The 18,701-nt window shown below is 46.7% G+C and overlaps 1 protein-coding gene across 4 annotated transcripts in view; it reads left to right on the forward strand.

Annotated features, from left to right (window-relative positions):
- VWA8 (von Willebrand factor A domain containing 8) overlaps positions 1-18,701 on the forward strand; it is a 321,146-nt gene that overhangs the window by 122,635 nt on the left and 179,810 nt on the right. For all 4 annotated transcript variants that reach the window (XM_085869177.1, XM_085869176.1, XM_085869179.1 and 1 more), the window contains one exon: positions 16,547-16,660. In XM_085869177.1, the coding sequence (XP_085725303.1) occupies positions 16,547-16,660 (114 nt within the window). The remainder of the gene's footprint in view (positions 1-16,546; positions 16,661-18,701) is intronic.

Here is an 18,701-nt window from a genome sequence, read left to right on the forward strand (position 1 = left end):
GGTCGGCGAAATGAGTGCCAGTGTACTGGTCCCGGTGTATGCCCCGGTTAGAATAGGTGTACCATATCCCTGTGTGTCGTAAGAGGCGACCAGGGTTGGCGTCAGGAAGGGCATCCGGCCATAAAACATTGCCTCAAGAAAAAGCCAAACCCCTGCACAGCAGGGAAAAATGGCTGTAAAAACGGTCATTTTTTTTTTTATATATTTATACATTTTCCGCCGAAGGTGCAAAAGTTTCAAAACCCAAAATGTAAACGTCGGCATTTATTTTCAAAATATTTCGTGCGCGCACGCCAAAATGCCGAGTCATCTTTAACCAAACTGCGTAGTAGAACTGTGCAGTAGTCCGGTCATGGCGTCTGAGCAGTGGCCAGCGTGGTTCAGATTGACTGTGGTTTCTGGGGCGAAGGTGATTGTTTAGAAGTATGTCTGCGGTATAAATTCGAGTGACTGTATTGGTGATTTAATCACGCAACATCTTGACAACGAATATTCTGGCCGAACGATTGCATCAATTCAGTGCATCAGCAGGGATAATTCTCAGGCTCCTCTCGATCGTGCTGATATCTAACATAATCACCGGCGGGCAGAGGGCTGCAGGCTGTGGGGCGAGGCCACGGATCCCGGATGAGGGGATAAGTGATAAATTATGCTACATGCTTCGGGCTTTCTGATTAATATATCGATGAGTACATTCCATAATTTATGAATTAATAATTAATGAATCTGGCATACAAAATGTTTTTTCATACCTGACATGTTACTTTGTGCAGTGTCACGAAACTTCTGTGGAATTAATCTATCTATAATTCCAGCAATCTCTGTGTGTGTGTGTCTGTCTGTCTGTCTGTCTGTCTGTCTGTCTGTCTGTCTGTCTGTCTGTCTGTCTGTCTGTCTGTCTGTCTGTCTGTCTGTCTGTCTGTCTGCGACCGCCGTTTCTCGACGACCGTCGGTCCGATCTCATTGAAACTTGCCAGGAATATTGCCGGGGACCCGCGGATGTGCCTTTTCGAGGTTTCATATCGATCGGACGAGCAGTTCCTAAGCTACGGCCATTTATCTGTCGACCAATGACAAGACACGGTGCTATGACGTCACGAATGACATCACAATTAATGTTTATTTATTCTTTTTTTTTTTTTTTTTGAACAATCGACGGTCCGATCTGATTGAAGCTAGCCAGGAATATTACCGGGGCCCCGCAGACGTGCTTTTCAAGGTTTGATATTAATTGGACGAGCGGTTCCCAAGTTACGGCCATTTATCTGTCGACCAATGACAGGACACGGTGCTATGACGTCATGAATGACATCACAATAATGTTTATTTATTTATTTATTATTTCTTTTGCACGATTGAAACTTGCCAGGAATATTGCTGGGGACCCGCGGATGTGCCTTTTCGAGGTTTGAGAGAGAGAGAGAGGCTGCACATACTGGCACTCACCTACGGGCCCGCCCCTACGGGCCCATACTAGTAATTATAATTAATGAATTTGCTAGCTCTAACGATTTTTCAAACCTCAATATCTCTATAAATACTTGACCCATTTTCACTCTGAAAGTTGCATTATAATCAGTGAAGAATAATCTGCAGGATTATCATAATCTCCAAGAGCTAAGCCTATTTTTTTCGTTTTTTTTCTACAACCGGATGTGAAATGTCCCCAGAGAGTGGACAGACCGGAAAACCACGTATTGCACTTACTGGTGATTCTGATGTGTTAATCCGGGTACTAAATGAACAATACATATTTATTAATTATGTCATTAGTAGTATTATCCTAGTGTATCTCTGTGAACTATTTCAATCTAAACGGTTAGTTTGGACTGTTTCGCGGTTACCTGAACTGAACATTGAGAACTTGTGGTATTATAGAGATGACCGTCACCCCCACACAGGGGTAATTTTCTATTAGTGGGCACAACTTCAGCAGCTCAGTCCCAAGTTGTGATTTGGTACTCTTCCTCAAGTAACCATCTTCGTCAACAAAGAAGAATGCAGAGTTGGTGATCTCATGCTTGAGTAGCTCCTCAACAGTGAACCCCCGGTGACTCCCATACTCGATAAACATGAGAGCTCTGATTGTCTCATCTTTGATGTCTGCTTTGCGAGCCAATTTCAAGGTGGTATTAGGGGACGTAAACTTGATTTTGCTAATTAGTTGAGTGTATCGATATCGACCTATTTCTGAGTCGATCATCGATAAAATTAGCACAAGCAGTGCTGCCCTCCTTGATACAGCACAACAACTTGTCTACATTTACATTGGTCACAATTTCTCCAGTGAGAACATTTTTCAGTGTTACCTGGTCTTGTAGAGGACTGCATACCTTCAGGAGATACTCCTCTATGTCTTGCACCATCCCAACTATCTTAGTTGCAGTACTTGGGTTGAAGTCGTGGTGAAGTGAGCGTTCTCCTTCGACATCATCCTTCATCTTCAGGAGGTCAACGTACTGGTCTTTTTATGCTTGATAATTCCCCACAGAGCTACTGCTTCCTTCTTTCTGGTGACCCCAATTATCCCCCCACTCACTTTGGCAGGCCGATTGTAGCACTGCTCTAGCGCCTGGGCAAAGGGCACTCCACTACCTTTCTTGGTGGTGTTCATGACAAATCCACCATTCATGTAGGAGTTGCAGAGGAGTGGGAACTTCTCCTTCAGTTGATAGCAGTCCTGGATGGATAAATTGTTCTCTCACTCTCTCTCTCTCTCTCTCTCTCCGTATCTTGTAGCACTGGTACTATGAATAAATCAAAAGCAGGCTGAGTGAGTGATATATAATAGGGTGCATAGAGTGATTGACAATGGGGTACATAGATTTTGAAAAGGACGTGGTCATTTTCGGGCTGTTCGTCCCGGATAGAGATTTTGGCACACATCCCAAGTTGTTCCTTGGGGTCATATTAGCCTAAAACAGTTGAGTTATCCTCTCCTAAATTAAGTGCATACATGTCTAAGCCAGGTCCTAGACTATCAGCTACATTTGCAATACTTGTGGGCTAATCAGTGACCTTTGACACAGTTGACTACAATGCAGGGTGTTTCAAAAGTCTGGAATCATAGGAAATATTTTCGAATTTATTGTATATTTTTGAGACTATATCTTTGAGGTGGATAGGACATCGTTGACTGGTAGAATGGCCCTTACATTGTCCACATTTAACGCCACTTGACTTTTTCCTTTGGGGACACCTGACATCAGTGGTTTATACCATGAGACTGCTTACCATTGAAGATTTCAAGAATTAAATCAGAAACAAATGCACGAAAATCAATGTGTCAATGTTAAACGTCCAAAGAAACCGACATACATGTGATTTTATTTTTACCTGCACCAGCAGACTACCCGCCCGGCGGGCGATTTTGTTCCAAGCATGCAACATGTTCTTCTGACACATACTGTACCTTTATTTGGGCGGTGTATAGGCAACTGACAGCTATGTATAGGCCAAAAAAAACAACAACCCCAGGTTACATGCATGAAGCATAAACATACCTTCTACTTCTTATTCAAAACATCTCACTGCACTAGAAAACGTGGGGACAGGAATACTGCACTGTAAATGGGGGAGACTTGTAATACTCTCCCCCACCTGCAGGTGATGCTGCACAATACACATTTACATAGAGAATTTACACCCTCAAGACCACCGGAAAAAGATAAAAACTCCCATATACATTAAATGGGGTCATGCTGATCCTCTGTAGCAAGTCTGGATGTAATCATCCCAGAACTGTAGAAGTAGCATGACAGACAAATACCAGTCCGTGCATTATAGGGAGGATACACTTGTTAGATTTTTATGCGAGTTAAATTTAAGCTTTTATGGTGATGCTGATAATACTGAGATTTACTTGTCCATTGATCCGATGATGTATCTTCTGCAACTCTGAATTCCTGTCTCTCTGAAATGTGTATATATATATATATATATATATATATATATATATATATATATATATATATATATATATATATATATATATATATATATATATATTTAAGGATTCAGCGACGGAGGGATTCTCAACCCACTCCGGCCGTCTCCGGGATATATAACGCCGGCCGGCTCAGCGCAGGCCTCGGGTCACGCGCCTTCAATCGCAATACCAACGTCATCCTTGTACCTTGCCAGTTGGGGAAATAGAACCCTTGGTTACAGACTGGTTTTGTCAGATGCCGAGCGTTTTCTGCCAGTCTGTAACCATTTTGGTTTTATATGCCAATCGAACGGATCGTTCCTCGACGCGACACGAATTGATCCATTGCAGCAACTTCATACGAATTAACCAGATTTATTGGGGAACATCGGGGATCACAACACAAGCAAAATTTACGACAATGATTTTATTAACAATCCTCAACCAGTTCTTAACTCGGGAACCACGGACTACGGGTTTCGAGGGGTGCCACCGAAATATGCCTTATACAATACGTGCAGACAAAGACAGACAGCATGCATGCAAGACAAGACAGAATACTTGGTGAGGTTTCATGGACGAGAAGACAGTGTCAAAAAGCACGAATGTCGCTCGCAACAGGCGGATGTCCACGGATTCGAACACCCAGCTCGAACCACGCGGCGTGGCAAAATAGCGCTTGTCCTTTTGTCGCAGACCTCACGCACGTGGTCTCCGCGCGCTCTGGCCCCGCGCAATGTCGACGGCCCAAGTCCGCCAGATCAACGATGGGCCTCAGCCAATCTCTCTCCAGGGTTCAGCATACAAATCCAGGCCTGGCCCGTTCACAAGACAAGGCCCAAATCGAGGTGCCGAGCTCCGCAGGCGGATCGACAACGTGTCCAGCCGTGAGGTGAGTAAGGACCGTCAGAGGCTACGGCGTCTCCTCTCCTGCCTTCCCGCCTCGAAGCCCGGCTTCCGTTTCGTCCTCTCAGTTCATCTGTCTGTCGAATCACCTTTACTTTCTCGGCCGATGGCAGACTCGACCCTCAGGTTCAGCGTTCTCTCCCGGCCGATTCACCATTGCCTTTCCTTTTCTTTCTCGCCTCGAAGCCGGCTGCCGTCCCTCTCATGGCAGAATCCTCGACGTGCAGGCAGCCTCTCAAAAGCCCACTGCCGTTTCTCAAAACTAAATTCCTTCGTTCGCTCGTTTTGAATCACGAGCACGCTTCGAGAGCAACTATTTCCACACACTGGACCTTTTTTACGAAGCCTTCATTTCTTATCTCGTTTACTCGCTTCGAGACACGAGACCGTCTTCTCTCAGCGAAGCCGACAAACTCCTCCCCTTCGCGTCACTTCCTCTTTTGAGCCACACCCTCTCAGCCGACTGGGCGGGGCTTATCCCGGGATGGGGTAGGAATAAGAGGGATGTCTCGGTCCTCCACCACCACACAAACGATAAAACAACAACCTCTTATAGCTCCCGACACATATAACGCCCATTTTACCAACAACCTATCTATACATGCTTTTAATGGGGGATCTGAGCTAGTCCTATATTTAGTACTCCAATAAGGGCCATTTCTGTAACAATATATATATATATATATATATATATATATATATATATATATATATATATATATATATATATATATATAGTTACGGTGCCGGGACGTCGACCGGGAGCACGACCGCTAGATGGAGCCGCGAGCCGGCTCGACCGATCGCCCGGAATGTAAAGGTCGTCGCCCCGGATAACTCTGGAACTGACGGGTCCTTTATCGGACCGAAGTTCGCCAATGGATAGACCACGTGGGGTAGGGTCGATTGCCAATTTCAATTTACCTAAGTACACATGTGGTCCGACTACGGGGGAAATTCACCCTCGGCCGACTTTGTCCGAATCGAGTCGCTATCGCCGACTCGGATCCGGCGTAACCGAGCGGAATTACCAAAGTCGGGCCGGACCAAATGAACAAGTTACCAACACTAATCCTCAAACACGCGTCATGTCGAGCCAATGCAAGAAACACAAAATGAGCTGATACATTCAACAATTGGGGTTTGTTTATACAGTAATAATGGGGAAGTAGGGAATACAAAAGAGCAGAACTCTACTGAATACAATAAATGCAATTATATACAGCGAACAAAGCACTTAACAGTTTTGTACTTGTTAGACAGGCCCACGGACACACACATACACACACACACACACACACACACACGAAATGGTGGCTGATGCCTTTAATGCGGACTTCAGCTCGGAGGGACAGATGAGCTGAAGTCCAGGGTCTGCCTCTGACCTTTCCACCTCGTGTGGTTTTCAAGCTGTTCGGACCGGGCACCAGCGTGGGCGAGCTGGATCCAATCACCGCGAGCCGCGATCCTTTCCGAGCTCCGGCGGATCCCCTCGTGCTCCGGACCACGTACTGGTGAGATGAGGCGCCGATCCTTCCCGACCCGATGCGTCGCTTCCCCGAAGAACCACCGACCAAGATGAGGCCAAGAAGTCGCACCAAACCGGGAACCAAGCAGAGACTGCGAAGAGCTCCACACACCAAGAAGAGCCAGCCGAGCCAAGATGAGGCCACGAAGCAGGACAAAAGCCACCCGAAGATCCAACTACTCCAGCCGAGCTGAACCAACACCAGAACAACAACCATCAAGCCAAGCAGAGGGTCCCCTTCTTATCCCTCTCAGCCCTGCCTCACTACCGGCGTGACTCATTCACCCTCATGCGCCCCCCCCCCCGAAATCGCAGGTGGGGGCTGTAAACGTTGCTTTCTGCCGGACCCGCCCCAACCGTCATTCTTGTTTATGCCGTTGAATCACCGGACGGGAGGGTTCTTCTTCTTCTTAGTTGTGGAGGAGGGTCGTTCTGATTGAACCCTAACTATTAATATGAATCACAGCACATTTACTTAGATTTACCCATTAAACAATGGAAGGCGAGCTGTCTTTTGAACATGTACTTACCGAGATAACTGAGCGAAAGGACTTGAATGATGAGTGCGATAATGGTTTCCAGATTCGTAACACTACCCCCTCCCCTTTTTACAGACTCGTCCCGAGTCGTCAAATTTTTGTGTGTCCAGCATGTGTAAGTTTTCCCCTAGTACAATTTACCTTCGGATCCCTGAGTGCAACATTTCTTTTCCATGTCCCAAAAATAAATGACTTAATGCACTGCGTAACTAACTAAACAAACTCACACTGACTCATTCGGACAACTTAACTAAAATTGCCGGCACTAAAAGAAACATGCAGGTGAGGTTCAACGTATTTACAATTTTAATTTATCTATTTACACTAACCATGGCCTAGGACCTGGCATCTGTGGGGAAGAAGGCATGGCAAAGTTCGTCACAGTTTGTGAGGGTGAGTGCTCCGCAGCTGATGGTCAGATGTCTTCAGGGCCTGCTCAACAGGTCCCTTCTTTTTTTGCCCCTTTAGTCTTCAGCTGATGGAGGCAACTCACATTAACCCGGCATGCCACATGCCATCCCACAGGCCATTTGAAGGGGGTCGCCAGGCTGCCCAAATGCAGTCTCTGGCTCCCTCGTGCAGGGACAGGAAGGTAGCCTGCTGCCCAATGCAGTCCCTGGCTCCTCCCTGACATGTACTGGATGGATAATGCCGCCGAAGGAAGATACAAAACACAAAAATGGACTGGATGGATGCAAAACACAAAAACGGTGCACGGGATGCACCAATGCAGTCCCCGTGTGCAGCTGCCTGCAGGGCAGTCCTTGCAAAAGGACTGATTTCTGGCGCACATGATGATTCTGGCGCACATGGTGATTAATGACACAGGGGCAAATGCAAGAAGGGTAGCAGGCATGGGGTCATGGCAGAGGCAGGTAAACAAGGCATGGCAAGGCAAGCCCATGCAGAAGAGGCGGCTGTAGCACAACAGGCCGGCAGGTGAAGCTGGCCAGCCTCTGGTGTGGTTCCATCAGGTCTGGAGGGATTGCGGTGGTGCCGGCCGCTCTAAAGGCTGACTCGGACCTAGCCTACTGTCTCCCCCCAATCTATCGCCTTTGCCTGTCTCTGTCCATACCCATTCCATTAATTTCCAACACAACACAACAAAATTTAGCCCCTCTTTGTTTTTATTATTTTTATTTCCCTTTTATAATTGTCTCCCTAACCCCCTTTATCGTCTTTGTCTGGCTAACCGAACTTGTCAACCGAGCCTACTCCCAACCCCTAAAATCCTATTTAGAGGGGAATAGGGAGAAACTAGCGTCCTGTTTGGAGGCCCCCCAACGAAGCCTCAGCCTGGCCTCCTCAGAGTTCAACGATCTACCAAGGTGGATCCAGCGGCCTACAACGAGCGAAGGGATGGATGGTGCGAAGGGGTACATCTCCTAACTATTCAAGCATTCATTAACCTTACTCTACCCTGGGGCTTTCCAAAAACGCCTGACACTTCAAACTATCGGTTCTAAAAAACCATGATTCCCATCGCCTGTGTTGGTGTCCATTACAAATTTGGTTCATTTGTGCCCTTGCACAATTTCGTGGCTGGGCAGCGTGGCTCAACTGGCAGGATCTCCCCCTCTGCCGAACTCTAACCATGGCAACTCCGGGCCCACAGGCTGTCTCCAAGCCTACCAGCTCCTTATGAACGCGGGGGGTTGCCCTTCCCAGCATTGCCCCCTCCGATGCCCACGTGGCATGCTGGTACCCCGGGTCCCTTTCTGAGGGTCGCCCGTGCCCACGACATTGCCCACGTCGCATTCTGGCGCTACGGGTCCCGTTTCCGATGGGTCGCCCGTGCCCACTACACTATCCCGGTCCCTTGGACCCTTGGTCTACTCTGACCAACTAGACTGGTGCCCGGGGTGCCATCTCAACAAATACTCGCCTTTCACAGCCACGCTCCCAGCCGGTCCATGAACTCGTGCACCCCTCCAAATGGGTTTCGTGCCTTCTCTCGACACCAACAACAAAACGACCTCCTTTTTGTAGATTTAACTACCCACTAACTAACATTAAACTGACCCTGGGGTCCCTTGGGTGGGAATCACTCCTCCCCCCAGTCAGTCATTCGCACCATGCATTCCACCTTCACTCCATACACACTCAGGCTCGCTGGCCCTCACTTATTCATCAAGTACATTTTCCTCTTTTCAATTCACATCACACTCCAACCCTGCCATTCTGCTAACTAAATTCCCTGAAGCAACTCGTGCTCCTCGTCGTCCCTTATTCTCATGCGCGTTCCTTTTAATCCTACGTAGCCAAGCTACGTCCCCACTACACTTCCAATGTCTGTCACTGTCTCCAAAATCCAAAAATCCATTTTCTAAACCTATGCTAAAATCCCTCTAACTAACCCATTCCACGGGCTCCATGAGGAACAACCCATGTCCCCATGAAGCTGGTCTAACTAAACTAACCCTTCCCACGAGCTAGTGCTTCCTTTGCCCAAAACAAGGGCGTCTCCTACCCCCCTGTCTGGGAATCCTGTGTACCCGAAGTGGCGAGGCTTGCTTTTCTCTTCTCTTTTTTTTCTTTGTGCACCAACGCGGTAATTCACAACCCACGCTCTTTTCCCGTGACGTCATGGCAGCTGTTCGCGCTTCGTGCTCCTCGTCCCTTCCTCTCGGACGGTAACATCCGGCAGGGATTTCCCTCCTGCCGGATTCCAACCATGCGTGCAGCCATGACGTCACCCTGTGCATCACAAGCAAGTCTCGCGTTTCGAGGGGTTCTCCACGCGAGCCCGTGTGCTCTGCTCGCCCGTAACCCGCGCCGCGGAATCCCCGATGACGTCACTCACACCCCGAAACCGCGCGATTTCTCGCGCACGCCGGTGCATGCATAACGTATCGGAGAAACCGCTTCGCGCGCTCCGCGAACAGAACGTGCTGTGCAGGCCACATGGAGCTCTACACACGCGCTCGCCTGGAAAACCCGTCCAATCTGAATTCAACAATTTCCAGCCTAACTTCTGTCCGTCCGTGGGGTCGGCTGGTATCCACCACGGATGTTTCCGGACCGGATTTTACTTGCGTAGGCATGCACGTGGCGGCCACGTGCTAAGCACGGCACGGCCCTCGCGCGCGCTGCTGTGTGAATCCAGCGCGGTTACCAAAACAGCTACGGCCGCTACACAGCCCTTGTCTCTTGTCTGGCGCCGTCTTCGTCGCAATTCCACGCACACACTCCCGCGTGCCATGACGCTTACCCACCTCGCCATGAAACTCGGATACGCGCTTGCGGTTTCCCACATACCAACCGCCATTTCCCTTTCATACCGCGCCCTCACACACGCGGTTCCTCTCACACACGGTGCTTTTCCCTTACACGCCATTTTACTCACGCACACCATTTTACTCACGGACGCCGTTTCACTCACACTATGTGCAGGTTTCAACACACATTTCGACACATTCAAAACCACACACACCGGGACAATCACGTTGGGGATTCGCACTACCGCAAGGGGTCCCGGGGTTTCTATACCCCTAAGCTCCGCGTGCACCCGTTCACCTCAGCCATCCCCTCTACCTTGTTCGGCACGATCGGACCCACCTGTTAGCGATCTGCTTCAAGGGGGCACAGTGTCTCCCTCCGTTCCTGGAGGAGGCTTTCCTGCTGCTTGTATCGGGCCACAAAACATTCCCCAGCTCACCCCCATTGTCCCCCACCATCTCTACCTGTGTGTGCTCATCTTCTATCTCGTCCAAGTCACCCTCTATCTCCTGTGTCTCTGTTTTTATTTCCGCTATCTTTGTTGTTCTTTCCGTCATCTCCTCGTATCTCACCCTACACGTTTCAATCACCTCTTTTATTATTTGTGTCTCCATTACTCCTTTTGTCTCTCCTTTATTATTACCCGCGTCTCCGTCACCATTAATTTCTCCATCACCTCCACGCGTGTCTCCCTAATTATAGTGACGGCGTCCCTTGTCACGACCTCACCCATCTCCATTGCGGGACTGACACAATCCACACCCCCCCCCTCATTGGTTCAGCGTCTCCGCCACGTGGCGACACCATTTTGTATCCACTCTCCGCGTTTCGTCGTGCGCAATCACCATTATGCCCTTCATGCCCGCCTGCATTTCATGCTTCGCCCCATGCACTGCATTTCACCCCTCAGTGTCTGCATATTTGCATCCATTTTGTCGTTTGAATCGCGTGCATTTGCATCCATTTTGCTGCTGAGTGCCTGCACATTTGTATTCATCACTCTAATCAACATTTCCCCCAACCGGTTGATGTCAGCCGATCCCGACGAAGCTGATTTGCCACGATCGGTCACGGGTTCGCTGGGTACAGGGAGGGGCGCTTGTTGTTGGGGGTGTTCGCGCGCCGCTGCCCGATCGCCGCGCCCATTACGGATTCTGAGTTCGGTTGTGGGGGATGGTCGACCTGCATAGCGGTGTCCTGCACGGTGGTTTCGTCCTGGGCCTCTGGTTCCATTAACTCTACATCCACCTCACTGCCCACCTGGTTCAGCTCGCCTTGGCTGGGCATGTTGCGTGCGGGAATAAAATTTAAAAATGCTCGCAATTCGGGGACATGGGGGGGGGGGGGTGTTCGCTTCGTGTACACCCCTGATCTGAGTCAGTGAATTTCGCTACGGAGACGGAGGGGTTCGTATCCCACTCCTGACACCACTGTTACGGTGCCGGGACGTCGACCGGGAGCACGACCGCTAGATGGAGCCGTGAGCCGGCTTGACCGATCGCCCGGAATGTAAAGGTCGTCGTCCCGGATAACTCCGCAACTGACAGGTCCTTTATCGGACCAAAGTTCGCCAATGGATAGACCACGTGCGGGAGGGTCGATTGCCAATTTCAATTTACCGAAGTACCTACGTGATCCAACTACCGGGGAAGTTCACCCTTTGCCGACTTTGTCCGAATCGAGTCACTATCGCCGACTCGGATCCGGCGTAACCGAGCGGAATTACCAAAGTCGGGCCGGACCAAATGAACAAGTTACCAACACTAATCCTCAAACACGCGTCATTTCGAGCCAATGCAAGAAACACAAAACGAGCTGATACATTCAACAATTGGGGATTATTTATACAGTAATAATGGGGAAGTAGGGAACACAAAAGAGCAGAACTATACCGAATACAATAATTGCAATTATATACAGCGAACAAAGCACTTAACAGTTTTCTACTAGTTAGACGGGCCCACGGATACACATATGCGCGCGCGCACACACACACACACACACACACACACACACACACACACACACACACACGCAAGAAATGGTGGCTGATGCCTTTAATGCGGACTTCAGCTCGGAGGGACAGATGAGCTGAAGCCCAGGGTCTGCCTCGGACCTTTCCACCTCATGTGGTCTTCAAGCTGTTCGGACCGGGCACCAGTGTGGGCGAGCTGGATCCAATCACCGTGAGCCGCGATCCTTTCCGAGCTCCGGCAGATCCCCTCGCGCTCCGGACCATGTGCTGGTGAGACGAGGTGCCGATCCTTCCCGACCCGATGCGTCGCTTCCCCGAAGAACCACCGATCAAGATGAGGCCAAGAAGGCGCACCAAACCGGGAACCAAGCAGAGACTGCGAAGAGCTCCACACACCAAGAAGAGCCAGCCGGGCCAAGATGAGGCCAAGAAGCAGAATAAAAGCCACCCGAAGATCCAACTACTCTAGCCGAGCTGAACCAGCACCAGAACAACAACCATCAAGCCAAGCAGAGGGTCCCCTTCTTATCCCTCTCAGCCCCGCCTCACGACCGGTGTCACTCATTCACCATCGTGCGCACCCCCCCCCCCCTGCAACCACGGGTGGGGGCTGTTTACGTTGCTTTCTGCCGGACCTGCCCCAACCATCATTCCTGCTTACGTTGAATCACGGGATGGGTGGGTTCTTTTTCTTCTTAGTTGTGGAGGAGGGTTGTTCTGATTGAACCCTAACTATTAAAACGAATCAGCGCATTTACATAGATTTACCCATTAAACAATGGAAGGTTAGCTATCTTTTGAACATGTACTTACCGAGATAACTGAGCTAAAGGACATGAATGATTAGTGCGATAATGGTTTCCAGATTCGCAACAATATATATATGTTCACAATTAAATCTTTCAAATCCTCATTACTTTCTGTCAGGATGTCATTTATATTCTGCATGTCAGTACCGATTATACCCAGATTCACCTGTCATCATTCTGAAACTCTGAATTCCCCTCTCTTAATTTAATGCATATGGATGTCCATCAACCTTGTGAAACTCGATGCTGCAAAAGATGCTCTCTCATTCATTCTGAAAAAGCTTCGACACTACGGCTCTCCGAAAGGACTGTCTGGATCCCCCCCCCCTCACCCCATCTTCTTTCTCAACAATCCTCTTGAAGAAGTCCTTTCATTCAAGCTGTTGATCCTCACTATCTGCCATGATCTTTCCTAACATTTCCAAGCTGGCCTCCAAAGCCAGTCGTCAAATGGGCATCTTTTGTCATGCAAAGTCCTTCTTTGGTACACCTGAGATCCTGACCACATACAAAGCTTTCATCTGTAGCCTGATGGCGTATTGCTCTCCCCTCTGGGGTGGTGCTCCTACCTCACACTTAGCTCGGCTTCACACTGTGGAGACCAAGGCTTTTAAGATCATTGGTATCTCCTGCGATGAAGCTGTCTTTGGGTTTCTCACTCTCTCACCGCAGGCAGGTCATTGGTCTTTCTGTCTTCTACCGTCTCCTCTCCGGCCTTGCCCCCCCCCCCCCATCTGTACTCTGTCCCCACGATATTTTCACAGGGTGCTCAAGGTCTTTGAAAAACTTCCTGGTGAAACTGCCAAAATCAAGAATCACTGCTCACCATCACTCTTTCATACCTCTTTTTTCCCACCTCTGGAACAAACTTCCGCACTCTGTTCAATCACACTCTTCCCTCCAGGTCTTCAAAACAGCTGTTCACTATCATATCTTTTCTTCCCCCATCCAAAACCATGATCTTTTCTACCCCTGTTAATCCACCCCAAACCCACCTACTTCAAATTCCCTGCTTTCCTTCCTGAAAGTCCCTGTCGTGTCCATCTTATTTACCCCGTGTACCCTGCCCCATCTCTCTCCCTTTCACAGATGCCATCGTATCTCTGTTCCCCACTGTTTTGTGCTTCCCTCTCCCACCCTCTTGTCTCTTGCTCCCCTTGTTATATGTTCTCTGTGTAAGCTCTTATACGAGCCTCGACAATGTGTACAAAAAAACAACTCCAGAATGTGAGACTTTGAGATCACTTCTTATTCTCTGTTTCCACAAGTTCCACAATAGAGATCACACTGGAACCAACTCGATCCAGTAGTTTGCATGTCACTAAAATCTGTAAATCTCTTTTCCTCCTTCTGTACAATATTGCCTCAATCCGTTCTTGCCTAAATCAGAGGAATACTGGAACTTTGCTTATACTTTCTCAGCGTAGCGTTTGGAATACTGTATTAGTGCAAATCGCTGTGAGCAGGCTCACCTGCTTCTTTCAACTCCTTGCAACTTATTCAGAGTACGGCAGCCAGGATTGTAGTTCAAGCTCACAAGTTTGATCGCATCACTCCAATCCTCCTTTACTTCACTGGTTCTCAGTATTCCCATCGTATAGATTTTAAAATATTGCTCATAACTTTTACACCAAAAATTGATTGATTTTTGTCTTTATTTTTGACTTAATCATACCTGGAAGAAAGCTATGGTCCAACAATGGGAATCCCCTGGTACTATCTCACATTAAACTGAAAGCGTTCTTCAGTTGCACTTGTCACCTGTGTCCCTCACGGAATTTTAATTTTAATAAATTGTGGTTTTTTCAAGTCTGTTTCAAATGTCTTTTTCCTGTTGCTTTCCATCAATTTTTGTTTTCTTACTGTAATTCTTTGTCAACTGGTTTGAGATTTTGCATTTAAATTAAAAGTTTGACACAATAAATTGATTGATTAATTGATTGTTTCTGTCCAATACTTGAACGTTGAAAGAGACTGAGTTGGTGTGTTCCGGTTGCCTCTCCCTTCCTCACTCTTCCCACATAGTGGCCCCATATTTGCTCTTGGAAATTTCCTGATTTCAAATTTTTCACGTTTCTCTGCCTGGCTCATCTTTTGCTACACATCATATTGCTGCTTAAGGCCCTGTCACACCTTGACGATTTAGCCAGCGTATGTCGACGTATGAAAAATTTGTCTAAAACGCTGACACATGTCGAATACGTTATAGGTAAGTTTTGTGTACGTTAAGAGCATGCTGAAGCACACTGGCATACGTCGGCATACTTCGTAGTACGCCGAGCTCGTCGACAAATTTTAACATGCTGAAAATTTTTTGACGTATTGCCAGCGTATGACTCACACTGTCCGCATACGCTGGCCATAAGTTGTAGGCACGTTATGCGATCGTTGACACACGTCGACACACGTTACTGGTAAGTTAATCATAAGTCGAAACGCGTCGAGGTAATGTTTAGCGTACCCGAAACTTATTTCTAACCTATGAGTAACGTGCTTTGAACCTATGAGTAACGTGTCTCCAACGCATATTGACGTATGTAGACGTATTTGATGTCTTCCGGACGACCACAGAACTTACTGAACGTGTTTCTAACTTACAGCTACCGTATAATGGTGTATTGGCAGCGTTTAGGGGAATTTGTATATAAAAATGGGGTTCACAGGAGAAACCTGTCAGTGTTCCAGACTCCATGTGTTTTTTTTTTTTTGTTTGTTTGTTTTTTTTCTTCGGCATGACGGTGATGTTGACACTTCGATTTATAGTGCAGTTGTAATATAATATAATTAATAGGCTGCCGCTCAACGATCTAAATCATAACCGCACTAGAAATCGAAGTGTCAACATCACCGTCATGCCGAAGAAAAAAAAAAAAAAAAAAAATAACAAACAAACATTACCTCGACGTGTTTCGACTTATGAGTAACTTCCCAGTAACGTGTGTCGACGTGTGTCAATGATCGCATAACGTGCCTACAACTTATGGCCAGCGTATGCGGAACGTGCGAGTCATACGCTGGCATACATCGAAAAATTTTCAACATGCTGAAAATTTGTCGACGAGCTTGGCGTACTACGACGTATGCCAGCGTGCTTCAGCGTGCTCTTAACGTATACAAAACTTACCCATAACGTATTCGACGTGTGCCAGTGTTTTAGACAAATTTTTCATACGTCGGCATACGCTGGCTGAAACGTCAAGGTGTGACAGTTAGATTTCTAGTGCCGTTATGATTTGAATCGTCGAGCGGCAGCCTTTTAATAGGCTATGATACGTGATCGTCGGCGATACGCTGCCGCGCTATGCATACGTTAGACTATCGTTGGGCATACGTTGTGAACGCCGACAACACGCTCAGCATTTGTTGGTATAAGTTATCTATAAGTTATCGAAATGTTCTGTGTACGTTACTAATACGTTATGCATACGTCCAACTTGTTATGAATATGCCCAAAACTTAAAAAAACATCAATAGTTCAGCGTACGCCAGCGTTTTACATACATTTTGATATGTTGCCATACGCTGGCTAAAACATCAAGGTGTGACAGGGCCTTTACACAAGGTTTTTTTTCAAGAGCTTTACAGATTCCACTGATGTCTCTGCTTAGGTTTATTGCTGCTTGCATGTGCATTTCTCTCCAGGTTAGTGCAAGATAGGGAACTGAATCTTCCTGATGGCTCTCGGTTGTTGCGAGCTGACAGATACGAGGCCCTAAAGGTACAGACAGGCCTCAACGATGATCAGCTCTTTCAGAGGCAAGCCAAACATATCACCATCATCTTTATCGCTGTTTCAGCTGGTCTTCATTCTTGTTTTAGTGATACTTCATTTCCAAACTCTCTTCCTCCACATAATCCTCTCTAAGTTTTCAGTTTCCTTTTATTGTTTCTCCTTAAACAGTAATGTGAGTGGAAGTCATGATAATAGAGGCAGCACAGTTGATTAATTGACAAGTTTTGAATCAAAACAAAGTGGATAAGGATGCCACGATCATTGTAAACAGGAAAAGAATCAATCAAAGTGGCAAGATTACACTTTCAAAATGCCACTGCAGAGTCAAATCTGTTACAAAACCTACACAAGGTTAAACCATCCACATCACTGCTTGCAGACGAGTTAAACTGGTGAATGAAATGACTGATTCACAATTTCTTTATTTTATCAGATTGATTTCACAAATGTCAGCAAAGTGAAATGTTTTCAAAAGTTTCAGGAAGGGTGTAAAAGTTAAGTCCAAAGAAAAACGTAAAATGTCCATTGGCCATTATATAATTTTTAGCCATGTCGCGTTGCGAACGCTGGCTCTAAGAGAGCTCTGCGTTGTTGTTGTTGTTGTTGTTGTTGTTGTTGTTCTTCTTCTTCTTCTTCTTCTTCTTCTTTTTTTCTTCCAAAACCTTTATGATGCGGCTCTTGGATACATTTGCCCTTGTTTATTTTAAATTGGTCTGTGTCAAAATATATTTGATGCTAGCAAAGGTACCTGGTATTGCCAGAAAACACTGGGTCTGACCTCCCAACCCTTCCCCTGCCTCCTCCCACCCCACCTGCTCCATCTGGACTCCCAACCACCCCTTCCCCTCCTTCCTCCTACCTACCTCTACACAATCCCATCCTTCCCCTCTCTCCCGCCCCCATACACCCTTCCTCTCCCTCCTCCCACAAAGGAATTTTTTCAGGGTGTATATTTGAAGAAGTTAGCTATGGTGGTAACCTTTTTTCTACAAACTCTTCTTTCACCCTTGAGAGTTATGTCATTAGATGAGCAGTAAAATTACCTTTAAATCAATGTATAGGTTGTTTGTACTATTTTTGGTTTTTGAATAATTAGCTATTAGCGCATTTGAGAGGCCACGTGACTCCCTCGCCAAACTTACTGATCGTTGTAAGTCTTAAATAATAGTTATTTTTCACATCTGATGCCATATTTGATGATTGGAGCTCACCATGTCACCAATTATAAAGGCATCTTGGATGAAATCTGAAAAAAATGGGCGTTTTATAAAGCATTGTACTGTATATATGGATCTACCCTCGGAGATGGCAACAGGTGGTCGCTCGTGTGTTTATACGTTATGCATTGTGAGAAAATGACTTTATAACCCCTAGCAAGGTGCAATGTAGCAAAAAATGTGATCCGATAGAGTTTTGTCATGATTAACCTTGGGAGCTCAGAGGAGTAGCATCACAAACAAATAATCAAACAGGAAGAAGATGCCGTGCAGAGCAAGACACTTGCAAAATCCATAAAACAAATTTTGACCTCAAAAATAATTAATTGGTGGTTGAACTCAATGACCAAACATGTATCTTCTCTTCAACTTTCAAGTGAATTGGATGAAAATTGACAATTTTACAAAGTCAGCCTATATTGACCTTTTTGCCAATGTGGATCTCAATAATAACTGGCTGGATGAATTCAGTGACCTGAAATATAAATCCTCTTCAAATTTCAAGTAAATCGGATAAAAATTGAGGAATTTAGAAATCTCTCTGAAGTTGCTGACCTTTGGCCTATGTTGACCTTTCTACCTTTTGACCTCAAAAACAATAGGTTTCTTCCTTATGACAAACTCTATTGTGAAGATTCGTGAAGATCGGTTTAAAATTGTGACCTGAAGGCGATAAACAGACAAACAAACAGACAGACAGACAGAATAACAAAATCGACTGACCAATATACTTGAAAAATCTTCGATTTTGAAAGTAACAAACGAATGAATCATTGGATTTCATATCGAAGATAACATCACATCAAGCTCCTGATTTGAAAAATTTAGCACTTACAAAAGCGATGTA

Source organism: Eptatretus burgeri, chromosome 2 (genome assembly GCF_056783735.1).
Source record: "Eptatretus burgeri isolate ZD-2024b chromosome 2, Ebu_testis_v1, whole genome shotgun sequence".
In the NCBI taxonomy this organism is placed as follows: Eukaryota; Metazoa; Chordata; class Myxini; order Myxiniformes; family Myxinidae; genus Eptatretus; species Eptatretus burgeri.